Source organism: Chelon labrosus (assembly GCF_963514085.1).
Source record: "Chelon labrosus genome assembly, chromosome: 11".
NCBI lineage: Eukaryota > Metazoa > Chordata > Actinopteri > Mugiliformes > Mugilidae > Chelon > Chelon labrosus.
In genome coordinates this window covers 14,308,635-14,329,302 of record NC_140344.1, presented here as the reverse complement: position 1 = coordinate 14,329,302, position 20,668 = coordinate 14,308,635, and the positions used below count along the sequence as shown (strand labels likewise).

General features: G+C 42.0%; 2 protein-coding genes across 2 annotated transcripts; one reads left to right on the top strand and one right to left on the bottom strand.

Moving 5' to 3' along the window:
- Positions 1–485: 485 nt before the first annotated feature.
- Positions 486–6,375, top strand: islr2 (immunoglobulin superfamily containing leucine-rich repeat 2). Its single transcript, XM_084555180.1, has 2 exons — positions 486–2,361; positions 3,062–6,375. The coding sequence occupies exon 2, from the start codon at positions 3,071–3,073 to the stop codon at positions 5,213–5,215; it is 2,145 nt and encodes a 714-aa protein (XP_084411306.1). The 5' UTR covers positions 486–2,361; positions 3,062–3,070; the 3' UTR covers positions 5,216–6,375.
- A 177-nt stretch (positions 6,376–6,552) lies between these two features.
- Positions 6,553–20,371, bottom strand: stra6 (signaling receptor and transporter of retinol STRA6). The gene is made up of 17 exons (XM_084555106.1): positions 20,032–20,371; positions 18,880–18,946; positions 17,900–17,982; positions 17,055–17,188; positions 16,429–16,595; positions 15,586–15,711; positions 14,862–14,932; positions 13,575–13,654; positions 12,070–12,131; positions 11,650–11,812; positions 11,413–11,488; positions 10,902–11,035; positions 10,379–10,496; positions 9,945–10,046; positions 9,692–9,855; positions 8,903–9,040; positions 6,553–7,762 (listed from the first exon to the last, which is right to left on the bottom strand). The coding sequence occupies exons 1-17, from the start codon at positions 20,100–20,102 to the stop codon at positions 7,536–7,538; spliced, it is 1,983 nt and encodes a 660-aa protein (XP_084411232.1). The 5' UTR covers positions 20,103–20,371; the 3' UTR covers positions 6,553–7,535.
- Between the last annotated feature and the right edge of the window lie 297 nt (positions 20,372–20,668).

Genomic DNA, 20,668 nt, shown 5'->3' with positions numbered 1-20,668 from the left:
TTAACTTGACTCAGACACAGAAGTGAAATGTCATTTCAGCAAAATGTATTGATGCTTTAAACCCTTATATGTTAACGCAATACCGCCTTAAGATGTTCATTAACTCTTTTAGGTTCACCAAAGATGATGTATTCTGTCCTGTCCTCAAAGTTAAGGTATTGCTCTTGAGATATAGCACCACTTTCTCTCTCTCTTGATTCTGCTGACTCATCATCATGTTTTCTTGTTTATTGTTTTATTCATAAAATAGCAATGCTCGTAGTCGTTTACTGTTGCCAGTAAGAAGACATTGTCTCGTGCAACCTCTGTGATCTTCCAGGACCTCAGGTTGGGAATCAAATGGCCATAAAATGCAGTGATGAAACTGTATCTCCGTTACCTCTACCACAGAGAAGTTAAAAGCAGTTACCAGCCTTAGAAATTGGCAATTAACACCACCTCAGGTTAGGACAGATATGAATGCTCCATTCACAGACACATCAACATGTCAGAGGTGAATGATTGAATTGGGCCTTCATAGCTGATGAGACCAGAGAGAGAACATTAGGAAGAAGAGGACTGTATCGAGGTGCAAGGAATTAGACAACAGGAGTCTAGACTTTGGTTTGATGATTTCATATTTAAGATGATTTAATTCCAAACAAAGGTGGAAAGGTGTTAATTGCTTGTGTGGTTCTTCCTGTGAAGCATGGATGAGGAGCTGGTATGTTGTGGTGGGACTTTGCTGGTCATACTGTTGCAGAATTGTTCAGAATTCGTTTTTCACTGATCTGGTTTGTGCTTGGTGGGGCTATCATTTGTTTTTCCAACAGGACAGTAAACCAAAACACACCACCCAGCTCCGTAAGCTCTAAGAGCCAATGCTTGGTAGTGAATTAGAAGAGCCGACTCCCCACTTTTTTTTTTTTTTGTTTGTTTCCTTCTGCTTGTTCATCTCTACTTGCGTGAGAACGGGGGTAGAACTTTGTTTTGATGGCACGCCAAAGCAGAGAGGGTGACAGATGCTGTGGCTGACTAAGGCAGCAGACAGCAGTGAACAGGGCAGATACTCATGTAGGGAGGAAATTTATGTCTTTTGTTTACTGAGTTTGATTCTGTTTTTGCTTGTGTGAATTTGATTGCAGTGTTTTGTTCATTAAAGTTTCACTGAAACGTTAAACAAAAGTAAGAATGCTTTTGTAACAGAATGACTGCACAAAATAAGACCATTAGCCTTCTCACAAAAACACTGAATGCAAAAGGGCTTATCAACACACAAACCTTATGTATTTGGGTTGGGCTAAAATATTAGGCAATAAATGATACTAAATAAGGAGCCGTTCGGCAGCCGAAGGAGTCGACTCGTCTTTGAGAGCCGTGGCAAAAGAGCCGTCTCTCAGAAATGAGCCGAACTTCTCACCACTACTGCGAACGTACTAGTCCAGTGCAGGGATATCCAGCAGGGGCGTAAAGTGGCCAAATGGTGTTCACACTGTATTACACCACACGATGGCAGCATTTGAGCAGGAAACGAGTCTCCTCGAGCATAAACAGCAATTCAACCAAATCAAACATTTGAACTATTACTACGACAACGTTTATTTAAAAATAATACGCTTAAAATCACAATTGGGATTAGTTGTGTAAACGAGCCTGTGCATGGATGAGAATGTTAAGGATTAAAAATAACTGGAGGTGTATCATAAAGTGATTTAAATTATTAACATTATATGCCACTTTAAATCCCTTAAACTAGACTGCACATAAACTCTTCAGCATTGTTGCAAAGAAATGTCATCAAACAATATGTAAATGACATGGCTCATGGATTAGTGAATGTAGTTTTTCAGCCTCATTTTATTTTTATGATAAAGATATGTTCGTATAGAGTAGGACATTGTGTCTATAGTTGCAGCGCGACTGCAAACTCTTGGCTGAGACCTTTAGTTCAAGACAATAAGCCAACCCGAACGAGGTCAAACATTATGGTTGGGTCGGAGTAATAAATTAAACATGAGATCTTAAATTATGAATTTTCTTTCAGGGCGGAGGAGCCTCTGTGTCTTTAATAGAGGAGAGAGAGATGGGAGAGGCTGCGCGTTCATGTTACTTTTCTCGCCCCGCATCGGCGGGAACGCGCAGTGGATCCCATACTCGCTGGAGAGAGGAAAAAAAGGCACCGTCGGACTGCAACAGGGACTCACCGGGAAAAATGTTCCCTCCGCAGCCCTTCATCAGCGTTGTCCAGGTCTGCGAAAAGCATTTGAATGAATCCACAACGTGTGAGGACACGAGTTTTTTCGACCATTGAACTTGTCTGAGAGGATTTTAAACTCCGAGAGTGATTTGTAAGACTCAAGAATTGAAGTCAACATCGGACAGGTAAGATGATTCAGTTGTTGATGAGGCAGTTACTGCATCTAAAAGATGAAAAATACACACTTTGAGCATCATCCACTCACAGGCTAAGATTGAGGAAATCTCTCCGTGGATCAATAACTCTGTTGGATTACAAAGTGCATTGGTGTTTAAGTCAGAAAGATGGTCTGCAGATTGATAGGCAGGAAATAACAGTTTATCTCCTGCTGAAAGTAAAACGTTTTTGATTGAGTGCATGAACTACTTGACCTCACAACACCGTGTAAAGCGCCTGTTTGTCTGGACCAGATTGTGGAAGCGCACTCAGAGCAGGAGAGACCATCTGACTCTGAAATGTCTGCAAAACTGATGCACAGCATATGTGCCTGTTGTTAAGCCAAGGTTGTCAAATACTCCTCAAACAATGTTGTGTTGTGCACTACAGAGGACAAAAGGGAACTTTGCATCAGATGTATGTCATCGGCAGCATTTAATATTCAGAATGGTGTTGTTTTTGTTATAAATCTTCTTATTTTGAGTTTTTAATGCATTTTAATTTATACTAAAGGGCTTTGAACCTACTCCATAAAAGGCCCATGAATTTATGAGAAGCAAAGACTTCCAGAGTAGCTGCATTTCCGCTGGTGTAATGGATGTAATGGATGTCATATAAATGTCTGATAAAAGTGTGTTTTGGCTAATGTCTGCTAATTGATGCTTGCAGGTGGAGAAAATGGCGAGAAGGCTCCTACAGCTCCTTGCCTTGTTGACGATTGTGATTGGCGTTGTGCGGAGCTGCCCAGAGCTCTGCAACTGCCAGGATAAATTTTCACAAAAATTTGCCGACTGTGCTTATAAAGAGCTGCTGGTGGTACCTGTTGGTCTCCCATCTAATGTTACCACCGTGAGCCTTTCTGCCAATAAGATCAAATTACTGAAAAGTAAAAGCTTTGTCAATATCACTCAAGTCACCTCTCTGTGGCTGGCACACAATGAGATAGTCACCATAGAGACGGACACCTTGGCTCCCCTGGTTCAGCTTCGCAACCTGGACATCAGCTATAACAAAATTGTGAACTTTCCATGGGAAGATCTGCAGAACCTCACAGCCCTGCAGCTCCTGAAGATGAACAACAATGAGATGGTGAACCTTCCAAAGGATGCCTTTTCCACACTCAAAGACCTGAGGTCACTTCGCATTAACCACAACAAGTTTACCACCATTGTGGAGGGGACCTTCAGTGCTCTCTCCTCTTTGTCCCATCTGCAGATTTTTAGCAACCCCTTTGCTTGCTCTTGCAGCCTGGAGTGGCTCAGGGATTGGATCACAGTAACTAAAATCTCTGTCCCCGATCAAAACTCAATTTTATGTGAGGCCCCTGAACATCTGAAGGGTATGATGGTTGCAAAGATTCCTAAACTGGACTGTGAGGCCCCTACTGTCACCATAACATATCAGCCAGACATAAAGAACTCAGATCTCTATGAGGGTTACATGGTCATCTTAAACTGTGTGACAAAGGGGAGCCCCATCCCACAGGTCACCTGGGAAGTGACGGCTGGAAATCAAAATTATCTGTTCCCCTTGCCATCAACTACAGAAATAAATGATTTGCCAATTAATGATAAAACAACCAACAATAGATTCCTTGTTTTTAGGAACGGCTCTCTCATCATCCCTCGTGTGAGCAAAAAAGAAGATGGAAATTACAGCTGCTCTGCGGTGAATGATTTAGGTAAGGCTGAGAGCAGTGTTAAAGTGGCCCTGGCAGAGAACCAAAAAGAAGGCGGCAACTCAATCGCTGAATCAACAGTGGACAAGATCCGTCCGTCCGGTAAAAAGCCTACTGACCCCAAGATGCCCAAAAACAATGTGATCAACTGGACTAAGACAGATGAAATTACAAAGGGCGGCTCTGAGGGTTCAGTTGACAAAACCGATGACACGGAGCATGCTGGTGGCTTCTCTAAGAGACCTACCATTGCAGCCAAGTGTGGTGTAAGACAAAGCACTGAACACATCTCCAACCATGCCTTCAACTTGAGCCTGGATGACCTAAAGCAGTACACCTTTGATTTTGGCATCATTGCGTTGGAAGTGTCAGAGACGGAGGCCAAAGTGCAGCTGAATCCACTGCAGCTTGCCAGCAGCAAATCCAACCTGCATCTTAGTCAAACTGAAAACCAGGAAACGGTGAATAAAGAACCGGTGGGTCTGTACCAGTCCTCATCCAGCAAGAACACCATGGACATGCTCTACCTCTGTGTGAATACAGGAAATGGACACTCCGTACTTCAGTGGTCCGCCATTGAGGAGGGGGTTAATGCCTACCGCTTCCACGGTTTGCAGCCTGGCACCAATTACACACTTTGTCTCACTTATGGGGGGCAGGACTGCCAAGTCCAAGTAGTCTTCACAACTAGGAAGAAGATCCCCTCCCTGCTTATTATCGTGGTTGTCAGCATTTTCCTATTGGGTCTGGCCACCGTCCCCCTGCTGGGAGCCACCTGCTGCCATTTGCTGTACAAGTATCAAGGAAAGACTTACAAGTTGATCATGAAGGCTCAGAATCCGGATCAGATGGAAAAGCAAACGACGAGCGATTTCGATCCCAGGGCGTCTTTTGTGGAGTCAGAGAAAACCTTCAACCCCAGCGAGTTAGGCGAGGGGGAGGAAGAAGCCGAGGGGGAGGATGGAGACGGAGAGGCAGAGGCTGAGGGGAGCGTGGTGACCGAGTCCATCCCCGGATCCTCATCCAAAACCAACCAGGAGGAGTTTGAAGTGGGCTCTGAGTACAGTGACAGATTACCGCTGGGAGCCGAGGCCGTCAACATCTCCGAGGAAATCAACGGCAACTACAAGCAGCCAAGCCGCTGAGCTCCGCTGACGTCTGCGAGCATACTGTAAAATATTATACTTTTAAGTAGCCTACATAAAAGCAGGTAATTCACACACCGTTACTACACGTGGGGGAAAAAAGTTTTAAAAGTGTATCATTCATTTTTTTTTTTACCTCTTAAAGTCCTCCTCCTACAATCACCGAGATTGTGAATTGATTTATGGTGCGTTTGTAGTTTACTGTAAGGTCAAATTAGTAACATACGTTTACAGTGCAAGCACAGATTTATACCGTTTGTCAGACCTCAAAACTGACAAGAAAGCAGCAAAGTGTTCCCTTTCTGTACTGGACAGACACATGCGGGCCGGGACGTAAGTTGCGCAAACGGCGAGCAGAGTTGTGCGTAATTGGAGGGAAAGCGGTATTAAATTTTGAGTTGCCGTTTTTTTCTAGCACAAAAACAAGCAAAAACAAAAAGTGCCATATTTTTTATAAGAGCCATTTAAAAACTGACATCAGGGACCAGTTTCTTTTTTTAAGCGGCGAGCGTCTGTGCATGGCTGTGTTTAAGTCTAGAAACGTTACAACAGCCAGTTAACATCTTCTCAGGTGTCGTCGAGCCGCCTTCATTTAACTAGTCCACGAAACATGTCGCCGATTTGGATTAATCTGATATTTGCTGACATACCGCAGATATCTGGTCTCGGGGCGGGTGCACCCAGTCCGCTGTCCTCCGAGTCTAAAAGGGAAATTGCGCTTTCAACTGCGTCGTGCTTGACGGGAATTTACCCAGGTCATTTACCAACAAAATGTTGTTTCGCGTAACACAAGGCTTTAAAAAAAAAAAATGTGCCACTTTAAACCTCTAAACCAACGGGTGCTTGCTGTACTCTCGCTTTTTACAATGTCCATGGCATGTCACACGTATTTCCTTGTGTGGTTTTTATTAGTGTAGTCTAGGAGTTTAGATGTGACTGTCTACATGTGATGTAAAGCCATGTGAATTGAAAATCTTTTTTATCGACAGTAAGTCTCAACAAAAGGGCGCAGTGAGGGCTTCACTGTCTTGTAATTTTAATGAATATAGTCCGTTTTTTTTTGTGAAATGTTGTAAAACGAAAAAAATAAATAAAATAAACGTGACCTTTCAATATTTTTTGATATCATTTTATGTAAGTGGAATTAATAAAAGATATGAAACGACACCCTGTTGGATTTGTCTCGATTTATCCTTCAAATTGAAAATGAATTATTTGTCTGTATTGTTCTGAAATATTATTTTACGAAAAAACACAATTTTAGGTGATAAATCAGTTTTAAAAAATATCGTTTCGGGTGATACTGAGCGACTTTCCTTTTTTCGTATTTTGACATGCATTTATTATGGGACCTCAATTTGATGTCTTTTCCATCAAAACTCTTAAAAACGGGTTCCTCTTTGTCTTTGATTTTCTTTGGAGTCCTGTTCACCTCGTTTCTCTCAGCCCAACAAATAATGATCAGACCGTGCACTCGAGCCGAAATTAAATATGACAAAACAAAACTTCTGTTTTACTTTTATTTTCACAGTAATCAGCTGAATAATTGTTTTATTTTCACTTTAACAGTCGGCGTCTTCAGTGTAAATTCAGGCACAGACGGTGGTGAACACAAGAAGAAACGATTTGAACAACAATAGAAAATGCTGATAGCAGCAAGTGGTTTTGGACATGAAGGTCTATGAATGAAACAGAAAATGCATAGTTTAATTTTTCTCTGACAATTCCTATTCCACATTTAAATGTTAATTACATTTTTTATTGTCCAGCCTATGAAAAAAAAGGAGATTTTTTTTATTTTTTTAAATTCATAAATAGTCAAATGTTCTCTCTCTTTATATATAAATACCCTCTTTAAAAAGATGCAGTGAGTGGATTGTACAGCCATGTGTTTAGTTTTGGGTAACTATAAATCTGCATTATCTGCACTTTATATTGAAAAATAAACATGCGATTAACCGAAAGGCTGAAATGTAGTTCAAATGAGTTCTATCCCAAAATAAGCACATAAATGGTGTTGAGAATGATGTGTTTAATGAGTGTGTTTAGAGGAGTACTCAGAGCCACACAAGCTTTCCTATCAGGCTGGAGACTGAAGTCCTCATATTTAGGAGAACACTAAGAGCACAGAAAGGACTCACAGCCTGCAGGCAAACAGGGAAGGCCTAATGAAAATCTCTCATTGAGGCACTGGGGTATAATGCACTTATGTCACCAAATGCAAGATGCATGCAGCAAGTTTGGACAAACGTGACAAAATTATTTGACCAAAACCAAAGGAGACTCGGCAGCCAACATGCAGTCGGGGTCACGTTCTTGTTCAGTTGTTGGCCTCCTTGGTCGCTGCCTCCTTTTTGCTCTCCTCCTTGGTGCTGCGGTTGAGGCTTCCATTCAGAAAGCTCTCTGAGGTCTGACGCTGGAAGTGCTTCCTGGTGCCCACCAGGGAGGGGTTGTTGACCAGTGTGTACATGAGCTGCCAGTGGCCGCGGGCTCTCTTGGCACTGGACACTTTGTGCTGTTTCTTCTCCTGCTGGACCAGCTGGATCCCTGAGGATGTTCAGACATCATGATAGCACCAAAAGCATCCAACATACATGCACATGAAATGATAACTGCAATAGTAAAAGACTCTTTTATAGGCCACCAAGGACCAGATACTACAGAAACAGTAATAATAGAAAGCAATCATATTCTAATCCTCTAAGCATGGTGGGAGCATACTGGGCTCACCATTAATACACTGAAAGCTTGAGCCCCTTGGGCTACATGAATATGTAACAGGCAATTAGCGTAGCTCATCTGTGCAATCAGCTACTCCATGAGGAATCTCTGTAACACAATAGATTGTCCCTGATAATGCATTGTTTTCTAGATGCAGACAAGCAACATCTCCACCGCACATTTGTAATTGGACTCAGCTGCGTCTAGATTCCACTGCAAGCAACGAGTCCTGATGGATTTTACTGCAGATGTCTCGGCGTAATGCATGTCCTCTTGTCTGCACATCACTCACCCCCTATTTGTGTCAGTATCATCAGTGCAGATCGACAGCGTGCCTTAAAGCAGCAGCTCACAATTTGAGTCATTTAATGTATTTCATCCATATGAGTAACTATAACATGAACTGTTTACCAGCAGCAGCATTGTCTTTTAGTGACAGAAGATGAGGGCTCAGAGTCATGAGGACAGTTGATTCATTTCAGACAGAGGTGACTGAGACCAGCAGCAGGACTGTAAATTATTCCACAGTGAGACTCAATTCGCTCTCGGCAAATTATATCAGAACTGTGACGCTTTCATTTCGTGTGTGCGTGCTAGACAGTGTTATGATCTGATTATGGGTTAAGGTGACCGGCTGTTAAATTCTAATAATCTCTGGAGAAATTAAAGAAGCCGCATTGTCTTTTATGTAGACATTACACCAGTGATTGTCTTTAAGGATAGGACCAAAAACAACAACGAACTGATCCAGCTTAGACGTATGGCTAAGACTAAGCTGAGATGCAATACTGACCAAAAACACAAGATAAAATACACCAGCCACATTCCTGCAGCTGTAAACAAACTCTATTACAACGAACCCGAACAAATTCACCATTTTCCTCTAGCCATTGTGAAGAACTGAATCCATATCATTTTGTCAATGAGTGCGTATTGTGTGATGTGTAAGGATTTTGTGCTACAGACCCTCTTCGGCATCCCGCGTCCTCTGTGCGCCTTTGCCCTCCTGGCCCACAGTCTGTAGCAGCAGCCCGCAGAAGGCCTTCATCACGGGGTGAGATTGGCTCACCTCAATCTTCAGATAATGAGCATAGCAGCGGTAGGCTGCAGACAGACACAGGGAGGGGCCGTCACTCTGACTGTGCAAAAGCAATAAACACATAGGACTGCACCCTTCCATACTGCCTTTGAGGCAATCACACATAATGGCTGTACAATCACACTTCTTTCTTTTTTTTTAAACCACCTGCTTTTCCTGACAACAGATGTCTTAAATCTGCAGTCATTTCAGAGATTGGTGTGCAATTAAGTCCCTGCACTGCACAGAATACAGATATCATACGAGCTGCAGTGAGCTGGCAGCAGGGTAAAGTGGATGGGATGCAAATTTCTACCTTCTAAAAGGGATCACAAAAAGTGCATTTTCTCATGGAAAATTGCCTCCCTTGAAGGCCATATGAAAGAAAAACATGATGCATCCACAGACATAAAAGCATACCGTTAAATAATATGTTAACATTCTGTGTTTGAGCCGAAAAAGGAAAGAAAATGTAAAACACAACTTGAACCCCCGCGCCTTATTTGCTGGGAACACATATAATGGATGCAGAGCATGTTTTTGTCGCCAAGATAGTTCAAACTGTCCATGCACGACATTGAATCTGGCTGCGTGTGTCAGCTTGTCCAGTACACCTGACAGTGACAGCATGGCTGCCACGATCGCCATCTGTACACAGCGCAGAATATCCAGCTCACCTGGGTCAAACGCTTCCACATTGCGGTTCAGAAGACTGATGTCCATGCGTCCCATGTGAACAATGTTGAAAAGGGCTGTGATGATCAGGCGCCAGGCTGCCAGCAGCACCCCAATGAGGACGTTGACTGGAAACAGCAGGTACGTCAGCAGGAACAGATTACCCCTGAAAGTTAAGTTAGAATGTATCAAGCATACAGGATGTCAGCAAGCTGTAAACAGTATTGACAAAATGTTGTAAATACAGTAAATTACCTGTTGTCTAGGTCTCGTGTGCCTGCTGTTTTTTTGATGAAGCAAAACCTGGCAGTGATGTGCTGAATCAACACAGCCAAGAGAATCATCAGCCAGAAGGGCCTGAAGGAACAAAAACAACAATCAAGCATTTCCTGTAGTGATGGCAGAAGGCATGCAAACCATTTGTAGCTAACAGGAAATGTTGTGAAGCAAATCCATTTCTGCACAAAGTGCACCGACTGAAAACCATTCCAAGTGTCACATTTCATGTCAAGCAAAAGAACTAAGAGAGTAGCCTCAAGCTTCCATCGACTTTTGAGGTTTGTACTTTCAATGACACATTAAACTAATTAAAACTTGTTTTGACATGACAGCAGCGTCAAAAGAGGTAATTATGCCTCTCTCAAACCGTCCTTTTACAGGAGCAGGAGTAAGAGACGGATAATGCTCACCACATGCTCCACAGGATCTGAAAGAGAATCAGATTCTGTCCGTGCAGGACCGGCATGATTATGAGGAAGACAGCAACCAGAAGGCAGAGGAAGAACACCATGGTCTGGATCATCATGCCTGCAGAGAAAAGATCAGAGCTTCAGGGCTGCACCACTTACACCCTGTCCATTATCTAAATACCAAAAAGAAGGGAGGTTATGCTGGAAAACTTAACAACCCTGACATGTCTCAAGCTGAGATAGTTGCTTGGTAGAAAGATGTATTTAGATACATCAAAGGAGTATGATGAGTATAACAGATTACAATAAGACAGGATATGCTAACAGCATGCTTTGGCTATAGGCCTTCATATGGAAAAGCCATGAATGTTTTAGTGCATAGAGCAGCCTGTATTCAGTTCAAAACAAACCATACCATACATAAAACAGGTTTGGCTGAATTTCGTTGGAGATGAAAATGTACATTTACAAATAAGTCCAGGATAAAACAGAATTAATCTTTTCCTCTAGCGTGTAATTGTACCGATGAAGATGTGAGCTGCAGAGAAGCTGGTGTATCCCATCCAGCAGACCAGTGCTGGCCGGGAAGCCCTGATACTTCTCTGGCAGTTGTAAACATTATAGATATCTCCTCTGTACAGCCCCTTCAGATTCGACCTACCGGAAGAGAAACACAATCAAGACAATGCAGCAATAAATAAACCGATTCATCACTAAATGTACAAATTACATAGTAAACTGAAGAGGTAATGTAGTGCAGAATACAACAAAACTGCCATTCAATATATGCCTCTGCAACCCATTTCTTTTAATGCCACATAATTTATGGTAATGGCACAAAATTTCATTTCTCATCTTAAAAGGCATTATCAGCTGCAGCAGCAGTTAACAGAGAATGAATGCTTCTCTGTCTGGATAAATAACACTCTATTATGTTACAATAACCGTGACATTATAATGAAGGAACCAGAATGCAAAGCACATTCACAAGAAAACTGAAGGGAAAAGAGCTAATGCACTGTTCTCAGACCTACCGATGCAGAACCATAGACCGCATGAGCATAGCCAGGTTGACCAAAGCCGACAGGGTCATCGCTGAGATATAGCACACTGCAGGAAAATCAGCACATGACATTCAGGATGTTTACTGTGGAAGGATATCATTCATAGTCCACAGTAGAGCGATTACAGTATAAAGTATGTGCATCAAGGACCAGACAGGGGAGCTGTATTAATATTAATGACTGCTTCTGGTCTCGCGTTTCATTCACCTTCTACACACCACATGTAATGAACCACTATTCGGACCACTTCGTGTTTGTCTGGAGACAGCATGATCTTGAAGCCAGCTAAAAGGTTTGCAATGTCTTCATCAACTCCCAAGCGGGCAATCTGGAGAGTAGGCACCACTGCTGAGATCAGGAGGAGACCAACCTGAGAAGAAAGACAGCAAACCAGGACATTTATTGACATTTACTGAAAACAAATGCACCATAAATGTAGCAGTGTGATGGCCTTTATAGGAATTAAAACCAGCCTTGGCTGTATTTGACTCATCTACTGCTAACAATCAGCCTACTATCTGGTAAGTCAGTCTGAAAGAAGACATGTTATCAAAGCAAAATAGTATGTATGTTGTGTTTTACATGGCATCTATACTGTAGATTATAGTGGGACTTCGTGGGAGTTACCTGATACAGGGTTATAAAAGACACCACACCAGATATGGCCAACTTCAGGGGAAAACGGAAAGCTGTTTGGAAAAAAAAGGAACGTAAATAACTGCAGAACATATCTTGTTATTGCACTGTATTGTCTTATTGTCAAATATGAGCAACATATGTATTATATAGAAACATGTACTAATGTAGGTACGCATTAAACATTTATTCCAGCATTTCCAGCACAAACACTCTTTGTATATTCAGTGCTGCTTGAAAGTTTTTGTGCCATTCAGAAAGTGGATGTTTCGCCACTCATCCGAGTAGCTTCTTCAGCTACTTAGCTTCAGGGACTAGTGGGAATTTGAAGTTTAAGTAGGAACATATACATTTCTGCATAAAAATGACTCAATACATCAGCGGATTTTCGCCCTTGAAGCCCTGAAAGTAGACAACGAGAACCCAATCAAACAAATGAAACAGTTATATAATACGACTGATCTTGCCGCATGACCTGGTTCTCTTAAGATTCAGCTCACAGATGTCCTGACATTTTCTTTTAGAATTCTCTGGTATAATTCATCAATGACGGTAAGTTGTCCTGGCGCAGATGCAGCAAAATAGGCCCAAACAAGGCCATTCCCACCCCCGTGTTTCCTGGACGGGGTGATCTTCTGATGCTGGAACGAATCGTTGTTTCGTCTCCAGACATGACGCCTACATTCAAACCAAACATCTCATCTGTCCACAAAACACATTCCCAGTAGTCTTGATGATTGTTAGCAAACTGCACATGGTTAGAAACATTCTTTTTGGAGAGCAGTGGCTAAGTCCTTGCCAATCTACCACACACACCATGGTTGTTCAGTGTTCTCCTGATGGTGGACTCATGAACATTAACATCAGCCAATGTGAGGGAGTCCTTTAGTTGTTTAGAAGTTACCCCTGGGTTCCTTTTTGACTCTCGGACGATTATGCATCTGCTTTCGGAGTGACCTCTGTTGGTTGAGGGTAACAGTCGTTTTAAATCTCCTCCATTTGGCCACAGTCTGTCTGACTGTGGATTTGTGGATTTTAAACTCTCTGCAGATGGTTTTGTAACCTTTTCCAGCTTGATGAGCAACAAGACCTATTTTTCTGAGCTCCTCAGAAAGCATCTTTGTCCGTGCTATCATACACTTCCACAGACGTGTGAAGACCAGACTGTGACAAATCCCTGAAAATCTGCTGATGTTTTGGGTCATATTATGCAGAAATGTAGAAAATGTTGAAGGACGCAAAAACATTTAAGTGGCACTGCATATGTTAAACTTTATAGTAACACTTTGTTTTATGTTATTGCCGTTTATGCGTGTATGGAATTAACAGTTCATTTATATGTCTACAGTAAATTCAGCTTGTTTTAATCTCTTTCTATTTCCAGCTTAATTGTTTTGGCATGTAAACATATATTGACTTACTATCCTGTCCTGATTCCAACATAACACTTTAGGTTATGACCAGGCATAAAAACAAGAACAAGACAACATATTTACCATCCTCTGGTGTATAAATGTATGACTTCACAGCATCAGCTACTCTCTGAGGAAGTTTGGGCTTCTCTGTGCTTGACGTGCTGAGGTGACATAAAACAGAGTTACAGATTTAAACAGTAACAAAAGTAAAACACTCTCTACAAATGGAAAAGGGAATGAATTATTTCACAATGATGGACGTCTCTGCAAGTTGGACTGAGTACATGAGGAAATATTGTTCAACTGAATAAAATATCCCTGTTTTGAACCTCAGTGAGTGGGTTCCCGCTCAAGCTCCACTATCAAGGAGACTTCAGTTTGTTTTTCCACTCCTCCTTAGGAGAGTCCTGTATTTGTTTGTCAGTAACATAGTACATATTCCAAACTCTGAAAGACTGATGTCATTTTGTGCAACTTATTTCTGTAAGCTAGATCTCAAAGCAGAAAAATTAAACAGATACAAGGTTCTTGAGGCCCCAGACGTACGTTGCTCGACAATGACAATCTATGACAGGAGAGATAGAAGTATCTCTACTCAGGGTCTACTCAGGTTTAAGGGGGTTTGTGGTCGTCATTAGCCTGGAGTAGGAAGACTCCATTCTTATCAGAATATGAATCTGGAAACACTCAAATGGGATTTCAATGTGGGACATGTTTAAAATGATAGAGAGAAAAAATACCTCTGTACGCAACTGGATAGTCCTTCAACCAATCAGGGCCATATTGGTGTAAACAAATTCAGCTTCACGGTGCTCAGATAGCTGTTGTGTAGCTGTTTATGTTCATCACAGCATAAAGCTCATCCAAACAATTTGATTGACTTGGCAGATCTTTGCTTTTGTCAACAGAGAGACTCCAGACCAACTTTCCACTACAATAAATCTGTGGGCGGGAAAGTTTGTTTGGGTTCTGGGCTGAGTTGTCATTGGAAAATATGCAAAAAGGTAGCCTACTGTGGGCCCCCTACACTTCTAATTTTGTTTTCCACAGGGCCCCAAATGATTGCTTTCTTTGTCTGCCCTTGTTCAGCAGTTAAAGATGCTAAGTCTGGACCTTTGTTACTTCGTTTTCATCATTCAAGACTCGGAAAGCCAAGGAAAATTGGTTTAAAAAAAGTAGTGAATGAATGAAAACAAAGCAGCAGCTCCACTTGCATTTAAACTAAGAATTACACATACAATTAAACATGGCTCGAGTTGTCTATAACTTGCAGTGCTATACGACATTTTGACTGAAGCAGAAGAAGAAGGTAAAGACAGTTTGAAGAAACAACAGAGCAGTTTGGTGATGACTTTTGATAATTCTCACCTGATTTTGCTGGACTTCTTCTTACTGAGCATTTTCTTCACATAGTCTCTGTAGTAGCTGCTGCTGAGATCCTAAAGGAACACAAAGAATGTAATGAACCAAATGGTAATAGGATGCTGTGGCAAGACTTTTCCATTTAATGTGAACTAAATTTTGGCATTAATAATATATGGAGGAACTAATTAACACATATTCATGTTAGGGTAAATGGTGTCAGGTACGTTCCTGTGCAGGACGTTGGGGTTGGGGTGTGACTCAATCACCTCATCGAGTTTTTTTTTACACCCATTCAAAGATTAGAATGAAATAAACACAGCATTGTGTCTCTACAGCGGAAAAAACAAGGTAACCTTTTCATAATCTGATCAAGAACATAACGTAAACCAATTACGTCAAATCTACTTAAAATGATTAGGCCACTGGTGCGTTGCGCTGGACTTCACATTTCCCCTCCGCCTAAACTGCATGAGCACGGTAAGCCGTTCCCCCGATAAGCAGGCAGCTTATAAAAGTTCCTCATGTGCACAGATTCAGATGAAAATGTGCGTCTTAAAAGAGATTATTTTTAATAGTTACATGACTTCCATGAATGTGGACTGCTAATCAGCATATACAATAAGTTTGTTACGTAAGCAGGCCATATAATTAGAGGAGCCATAAGAGGAGCACAACCATGTGGAATAATCAGGCATGTCGGAAGAACTCCTCTCAGATCAATACTTACCTCTGTGGCATTGTTCTTTTCAGTGCCCTTTAGGCCCTTGAATAGGAGAAGGGGATACTGGAAACTAAGGAATGCCAAGCAAGCAATCTGTGGCAGGCTGGAGAACAGGGAGTAGTGTTTGTGTATCTGCAAAGGAATAAAAGAAATCACCTAGCAACTTGTTTTGGGAGTTCTCGAGTGGCACGCTAGGAAGACATTTTGCATCGACACAGGAGGCAGACACAAATGGCTTTGTGGTGAGAGTCCGTATGTTGGCCAAATGGGACAACAACACAAAGATCCGAGACCACCATTGAAGATATTTTAGGAAACATGCTGGGAATTCCTTTAGTTTAGACAGAACTACTAAAATATCAATGGCATCCTGTAAAAAGCCCCAAGCTTTGCCTCTATTAAAAAAAAAAAAAAATCATTACACAATACCCCAAAAACCTGGATGTCTCTTTTTACTGACAGACAGTAAACTGATTAACTGTGACAAAGCCCCTTGATTAAGACCAACAGACAGTGGAACTAATTGTTTTGAGTCACAGCCATTCATGGCACAGACTACCCAAATTACTTGGATGTGGCACAGATCTGGGATTGTGTAAGGTTTAAATCCCCAACCATGTGTCCACAAATCCACCTTGAAAGCCCAATATTCATCTTTTCAAAGGACATCTCTTACATTTACCACAGGCCTGCTCTGTTCGGCGGCCAATGGCTTTCCAGAACAAACCAGCTCTGTTTGTCTTAAATAATTCTTTATAGTCTGACAGATGACTTGAATTTCAAATCACTTTCTCTCTCTTTTGCGATCACACAGATATGCATTTATCAATGAAAGTGATCCTTGCTTACCAGAGGAGTTTTGGGACAGTCGATTTTCTGCCACACCAGAACACCGAAGTGTGTCCAGGACAAGAGGCTACCAAGCACATAGCCAACTTTATTATGTAAAGTACCGCATGCCAGGAGAGGGTAGTATAGTGCGGGGTAGTAGAAGACTCCCAAAATCACCCAGTTCTCTGCAAATACAACAGAAATGTGTGAAGACCAAGAGCAGCATCGGAAGGAACACGCTCATATTTGTGATTTACTGAACCGTGTGAACCGAGACAACATCGTGGTGAAACTATGTTTGATTTGGAATATGAGAGGGCTCAACGGCTGCTGTGTTTTCTCCTCTGCTTGAACCTCTACTGTTTGGGGGATTTGGTGAAGTAGCAGGAGACCAACTGCTTACAGTCATGTCTTATGTAATTTCAGACACAAAGCTTCTTGCAAAGCTAACAATCAAACCGCTGAGTCGAAAATGACAGACACTCCGTAATATAATCCAGTTACATAAGGTCTCATGTAGATTTAACAATAATAATTAGGTTACCTTTCTTTTCAACACTTTTTTCATTTGAACTATCAGGTTTACAGCGTGTGTACAAAGTGAGTGCAGACAGGTTGATATTAGAGGTGGAGGAAGACCTCACGTTTATTCTCAGAGTCTGCTGTGAAGGGGAGGGGATTTGGTGAGATGATCAGACCCCACAGTTTGCACAGGAGCACTCCAAATACAGCCACTGCCAGGCCCTTGTGCTGTGTATGGTCCAGGAAGTTGACTGGACTGTGAAATAAAGCAGCAGGTATTTAGAGCTCACATGTTACCAGACTCAGATTGGGATGAAACGGTTATTGATCAAGTGAAAAAAAAGGGCCATATTTGTATTTTTCAGTATTAGCTACAACACTAAAGCAACTGCTTTTGACTAAAACTGACTTAAAGTAAATTAGACATTTGACATTCACTTCCCTTGGGTTCCATTCACGTTAGTATACCATAAACATCTAATTTGAAGCTCTAAATCTATAACAGTTTTCAACTTCTATTAATTCAGGGACATGGCAGCTCCCATCAGATACCAAAAACATATTATTAGATACATTTGAAGATAGAAATCACACACACACACAGATCAGCCTGATTCACAGCACTTCAGACAGCAAAAATATCTAGTGCAGATAACGTTTGTGGTATTATTCCCCCAGTGCATGCACACAACCGTGACAATCATGACTGGAAAACAGGTCACCCCAAAAACATAACAAGTAAGCAAAGTGACAAAAACGTACATTGACATGACTTGATCATGATATGATCTGACAAGTGCATCTGCAGCATTCAGTGTTCACCTCCAGTGACGTATCAATTCAAACTGCAGGGTTTCGTAAATGGTATCATTACTGTAAATGGTATTTAATGCACCAGTGTGGTTGTATAAGAGTATTAAATACACAGAGGTTATGAACCTGTAAGACACAGTCAAATGAGCCTCACCTGAGTAAACCTAGGAGCCCTTTCTGTCTGTCGCCCGCCTTCATGCGCCTGGCTAAGACTGCTAGGATCAGCATGACAACAACCTAGAGGAGAAGACATCACAGTTAGCAGATCATCCGCAGAGCGCTGCCTGTGCAGCTGTGGATTCCCCAGAGTTCAGGCCTTGACCCGCTTTCAGACTAAAAACGAGGGGACTCCACGCCACAAAAGGCCAAACCCCAGAGTCTCATTAGTGCTCCCCATGGGTGCGGTCTGAATGAATTGTCATCAGTCAGGATCACTGACCAGTGAGAGTGCAATGACCTGTCTTGACCTGCGACACGTTTAGGAAACACCAGGGCTGGGAAGAATGTCTAGATTTAAACTGAGTCTGTCTGGATCGACTGTTAGGACCATCTTAGTCGAAACAGATGACAAAAGAGTCACATAAACACGGCAGGAGAGATCCAAACACAAATGTTACACAATCATTAGTAACACAGTTCAACAGCAAATGAGCAAAATTCCTATACATTCATTTTATACTGTATTACATCCATATATATTATTTGACTTTTGTGTGTTGAGCAACCATTTTCTATTTTCTAAATCTGTTGTATTGAGTCAACACATTTTGGTACGATACATGCATAAAATGAAAATGCATAATGACAGGCAATTTTGGGGTCTACGTGATTGTTTCATAATTAAGCAATTCTCTTTTTTTTTTGAGAAGCAAAAGCATTGAAAAGTACTTTAGTCTGTTATTTGAGTCGCTCTTGTAATCACTGCTGGGGCCCAGACCCACTCCAGGATTATTTGTTCCTTGGATCATGGCCCAACTTTTTTTTTTAATCAAATTTCATTAAAACTCATTCAGTGGACAAAGAATAAGAAAAACTGCGACTTCCTCGGTGAAGGTTGAGTCTCAGAGTCTTTTTGCAGAACAGAGTGAATGGAAGATCTTTGTACTGTCACATTAATCTAGCAGGAAGACTTACAGATATCGCAGTGATGCATATGTGATAGAGCCTGTCATCTGCAGTAGGGTCACATGGTGGGATTATTCTGGAAAAAAAAAAGGGAACAAAACATTCACACATGAGCAAAATAATCAGTGTGAGTCTTAGCATTTAAAGCTCTGAGCCACTGAGCTGACCTTTAGTATACCTCTCTAAACTTTTTACACGTCACTGTCAGGAGCGGTTGTGGCTGCCTGGAAACTTTTGTAGCTGAAATCCCGCAGCAGAGATTTGCATTTAAACGGATTGGCATCAGCGTGACACAGGAAAACAACTAACGCCTATGTTCACGTTCCTGTGCACTAGAAGAGCAGGAATGCCTGGTCATGGGGTAGTCATTACAAATCAGAGAAGGCCTCCTACGCCGGCCGCTCTAGGACGTATTTTAGGCAACGTATACCGTCACATCTGGGACCATAAAGATGTCAGCTTCCAGAGAGGGTGACTTAATATCCCTTACCTGTCCAAACAGTGTGTGAAGTTGTAACTTAAAGAGCATTATTAATCTAAGACGATGTCAAATTTCACATTTCCAGAACAAGATGAGGAGCTGCAACAGAGGCCACAGGGAAGCCACAACTCTCCACAGTTTGTCCATTTTCACAACAATCAAATGGTTTATTAGCTAAACATGTCGGTTTTTCCATCATATTTCCATGAAATGTTTCATCTGAGACTGTTACGTGCAACATTTCACACCGTGAGAGTGAAAAATAGGCTTAAAGTGCTTAGTCCCTCATGTGGAAATGGATGCACTAAAGTTTTGTTCATCCAGTAACTTCTATTGCCCAAACCTACCAGTTCCCAGTACAACCTGCAACCTCTGAACACATTATCTAGCCTCAACATGACTAATAATATGCACTGAAACAAGAACACACACACTGGCGCTGGCACTGTCAAAGTGTGCCAAGTGTCACCTAATATCTCAATGGGAGGTTTATCTCACGGCAAAAAAAACATTCAGACTCGCAAAAGTTTAAAGAACAACTAATAAACATCAAAAACTGGCAGATTATGTGCATATTTAGTGATTTTTAGATAAAGTGTAAAATAAAAGCCAACTAAACTTTTAATGTAAGATGTAGAAATCAAACGTAAGTCTCAAAAATATGCTCAGAATGTACTCACTCTGCTTCAATTTTGGTTGGCAGAGGATCCAGGTCTGGGTACTCATAGTCCAGCAGAGCATCCTTATCCATTGTGCTCTTTTTTTTGTTGTTTTTTCAAACAGATCCCACGCCTTACAAAGAGCTGGAGCACTTTTAACCACAATCTGTAGCGATGCACAGCTGCGATCCCGTTTGTCTCAAGGGGAAAACGTGTCTCCCAGGTCCCACGTTGAACTCTGCTGCCGCTGCAGAGGCGTCCTTGTCGCCCTGTGCTTGGTCTACTCTCACTCACTCTCTGCTAACCCTCCCTTGCAGCTCGTATTCAGGTGCCCTGGTCCCTCTGTGGAGCTGAGAGTAATGTGACAGGTCCTGGCTGCAGCGTGCTGCCTCCACCCTGCAAAGGCCCTATTTCAGCTGAGGGTTGCCACCACACCGGGAGCCTGGGGAAGAGAGTGAGAGGGGGGCAGTGTGTGAAAGGAGGGAAAAATGTGGAGATCTGGATAGCCAATCTGGAAGGCCACCTGCGGCTTACAGGGATTACATCTACTTTTGGAGTTGGAGTTATTGGACCTGGTGGCCGGTGGCTGAAGGGGTCAGGTGCGCACAGTAAAAATCCAGCTAGGACTGTGTGGGTAGATGGGAGCAATGAGTGTTTC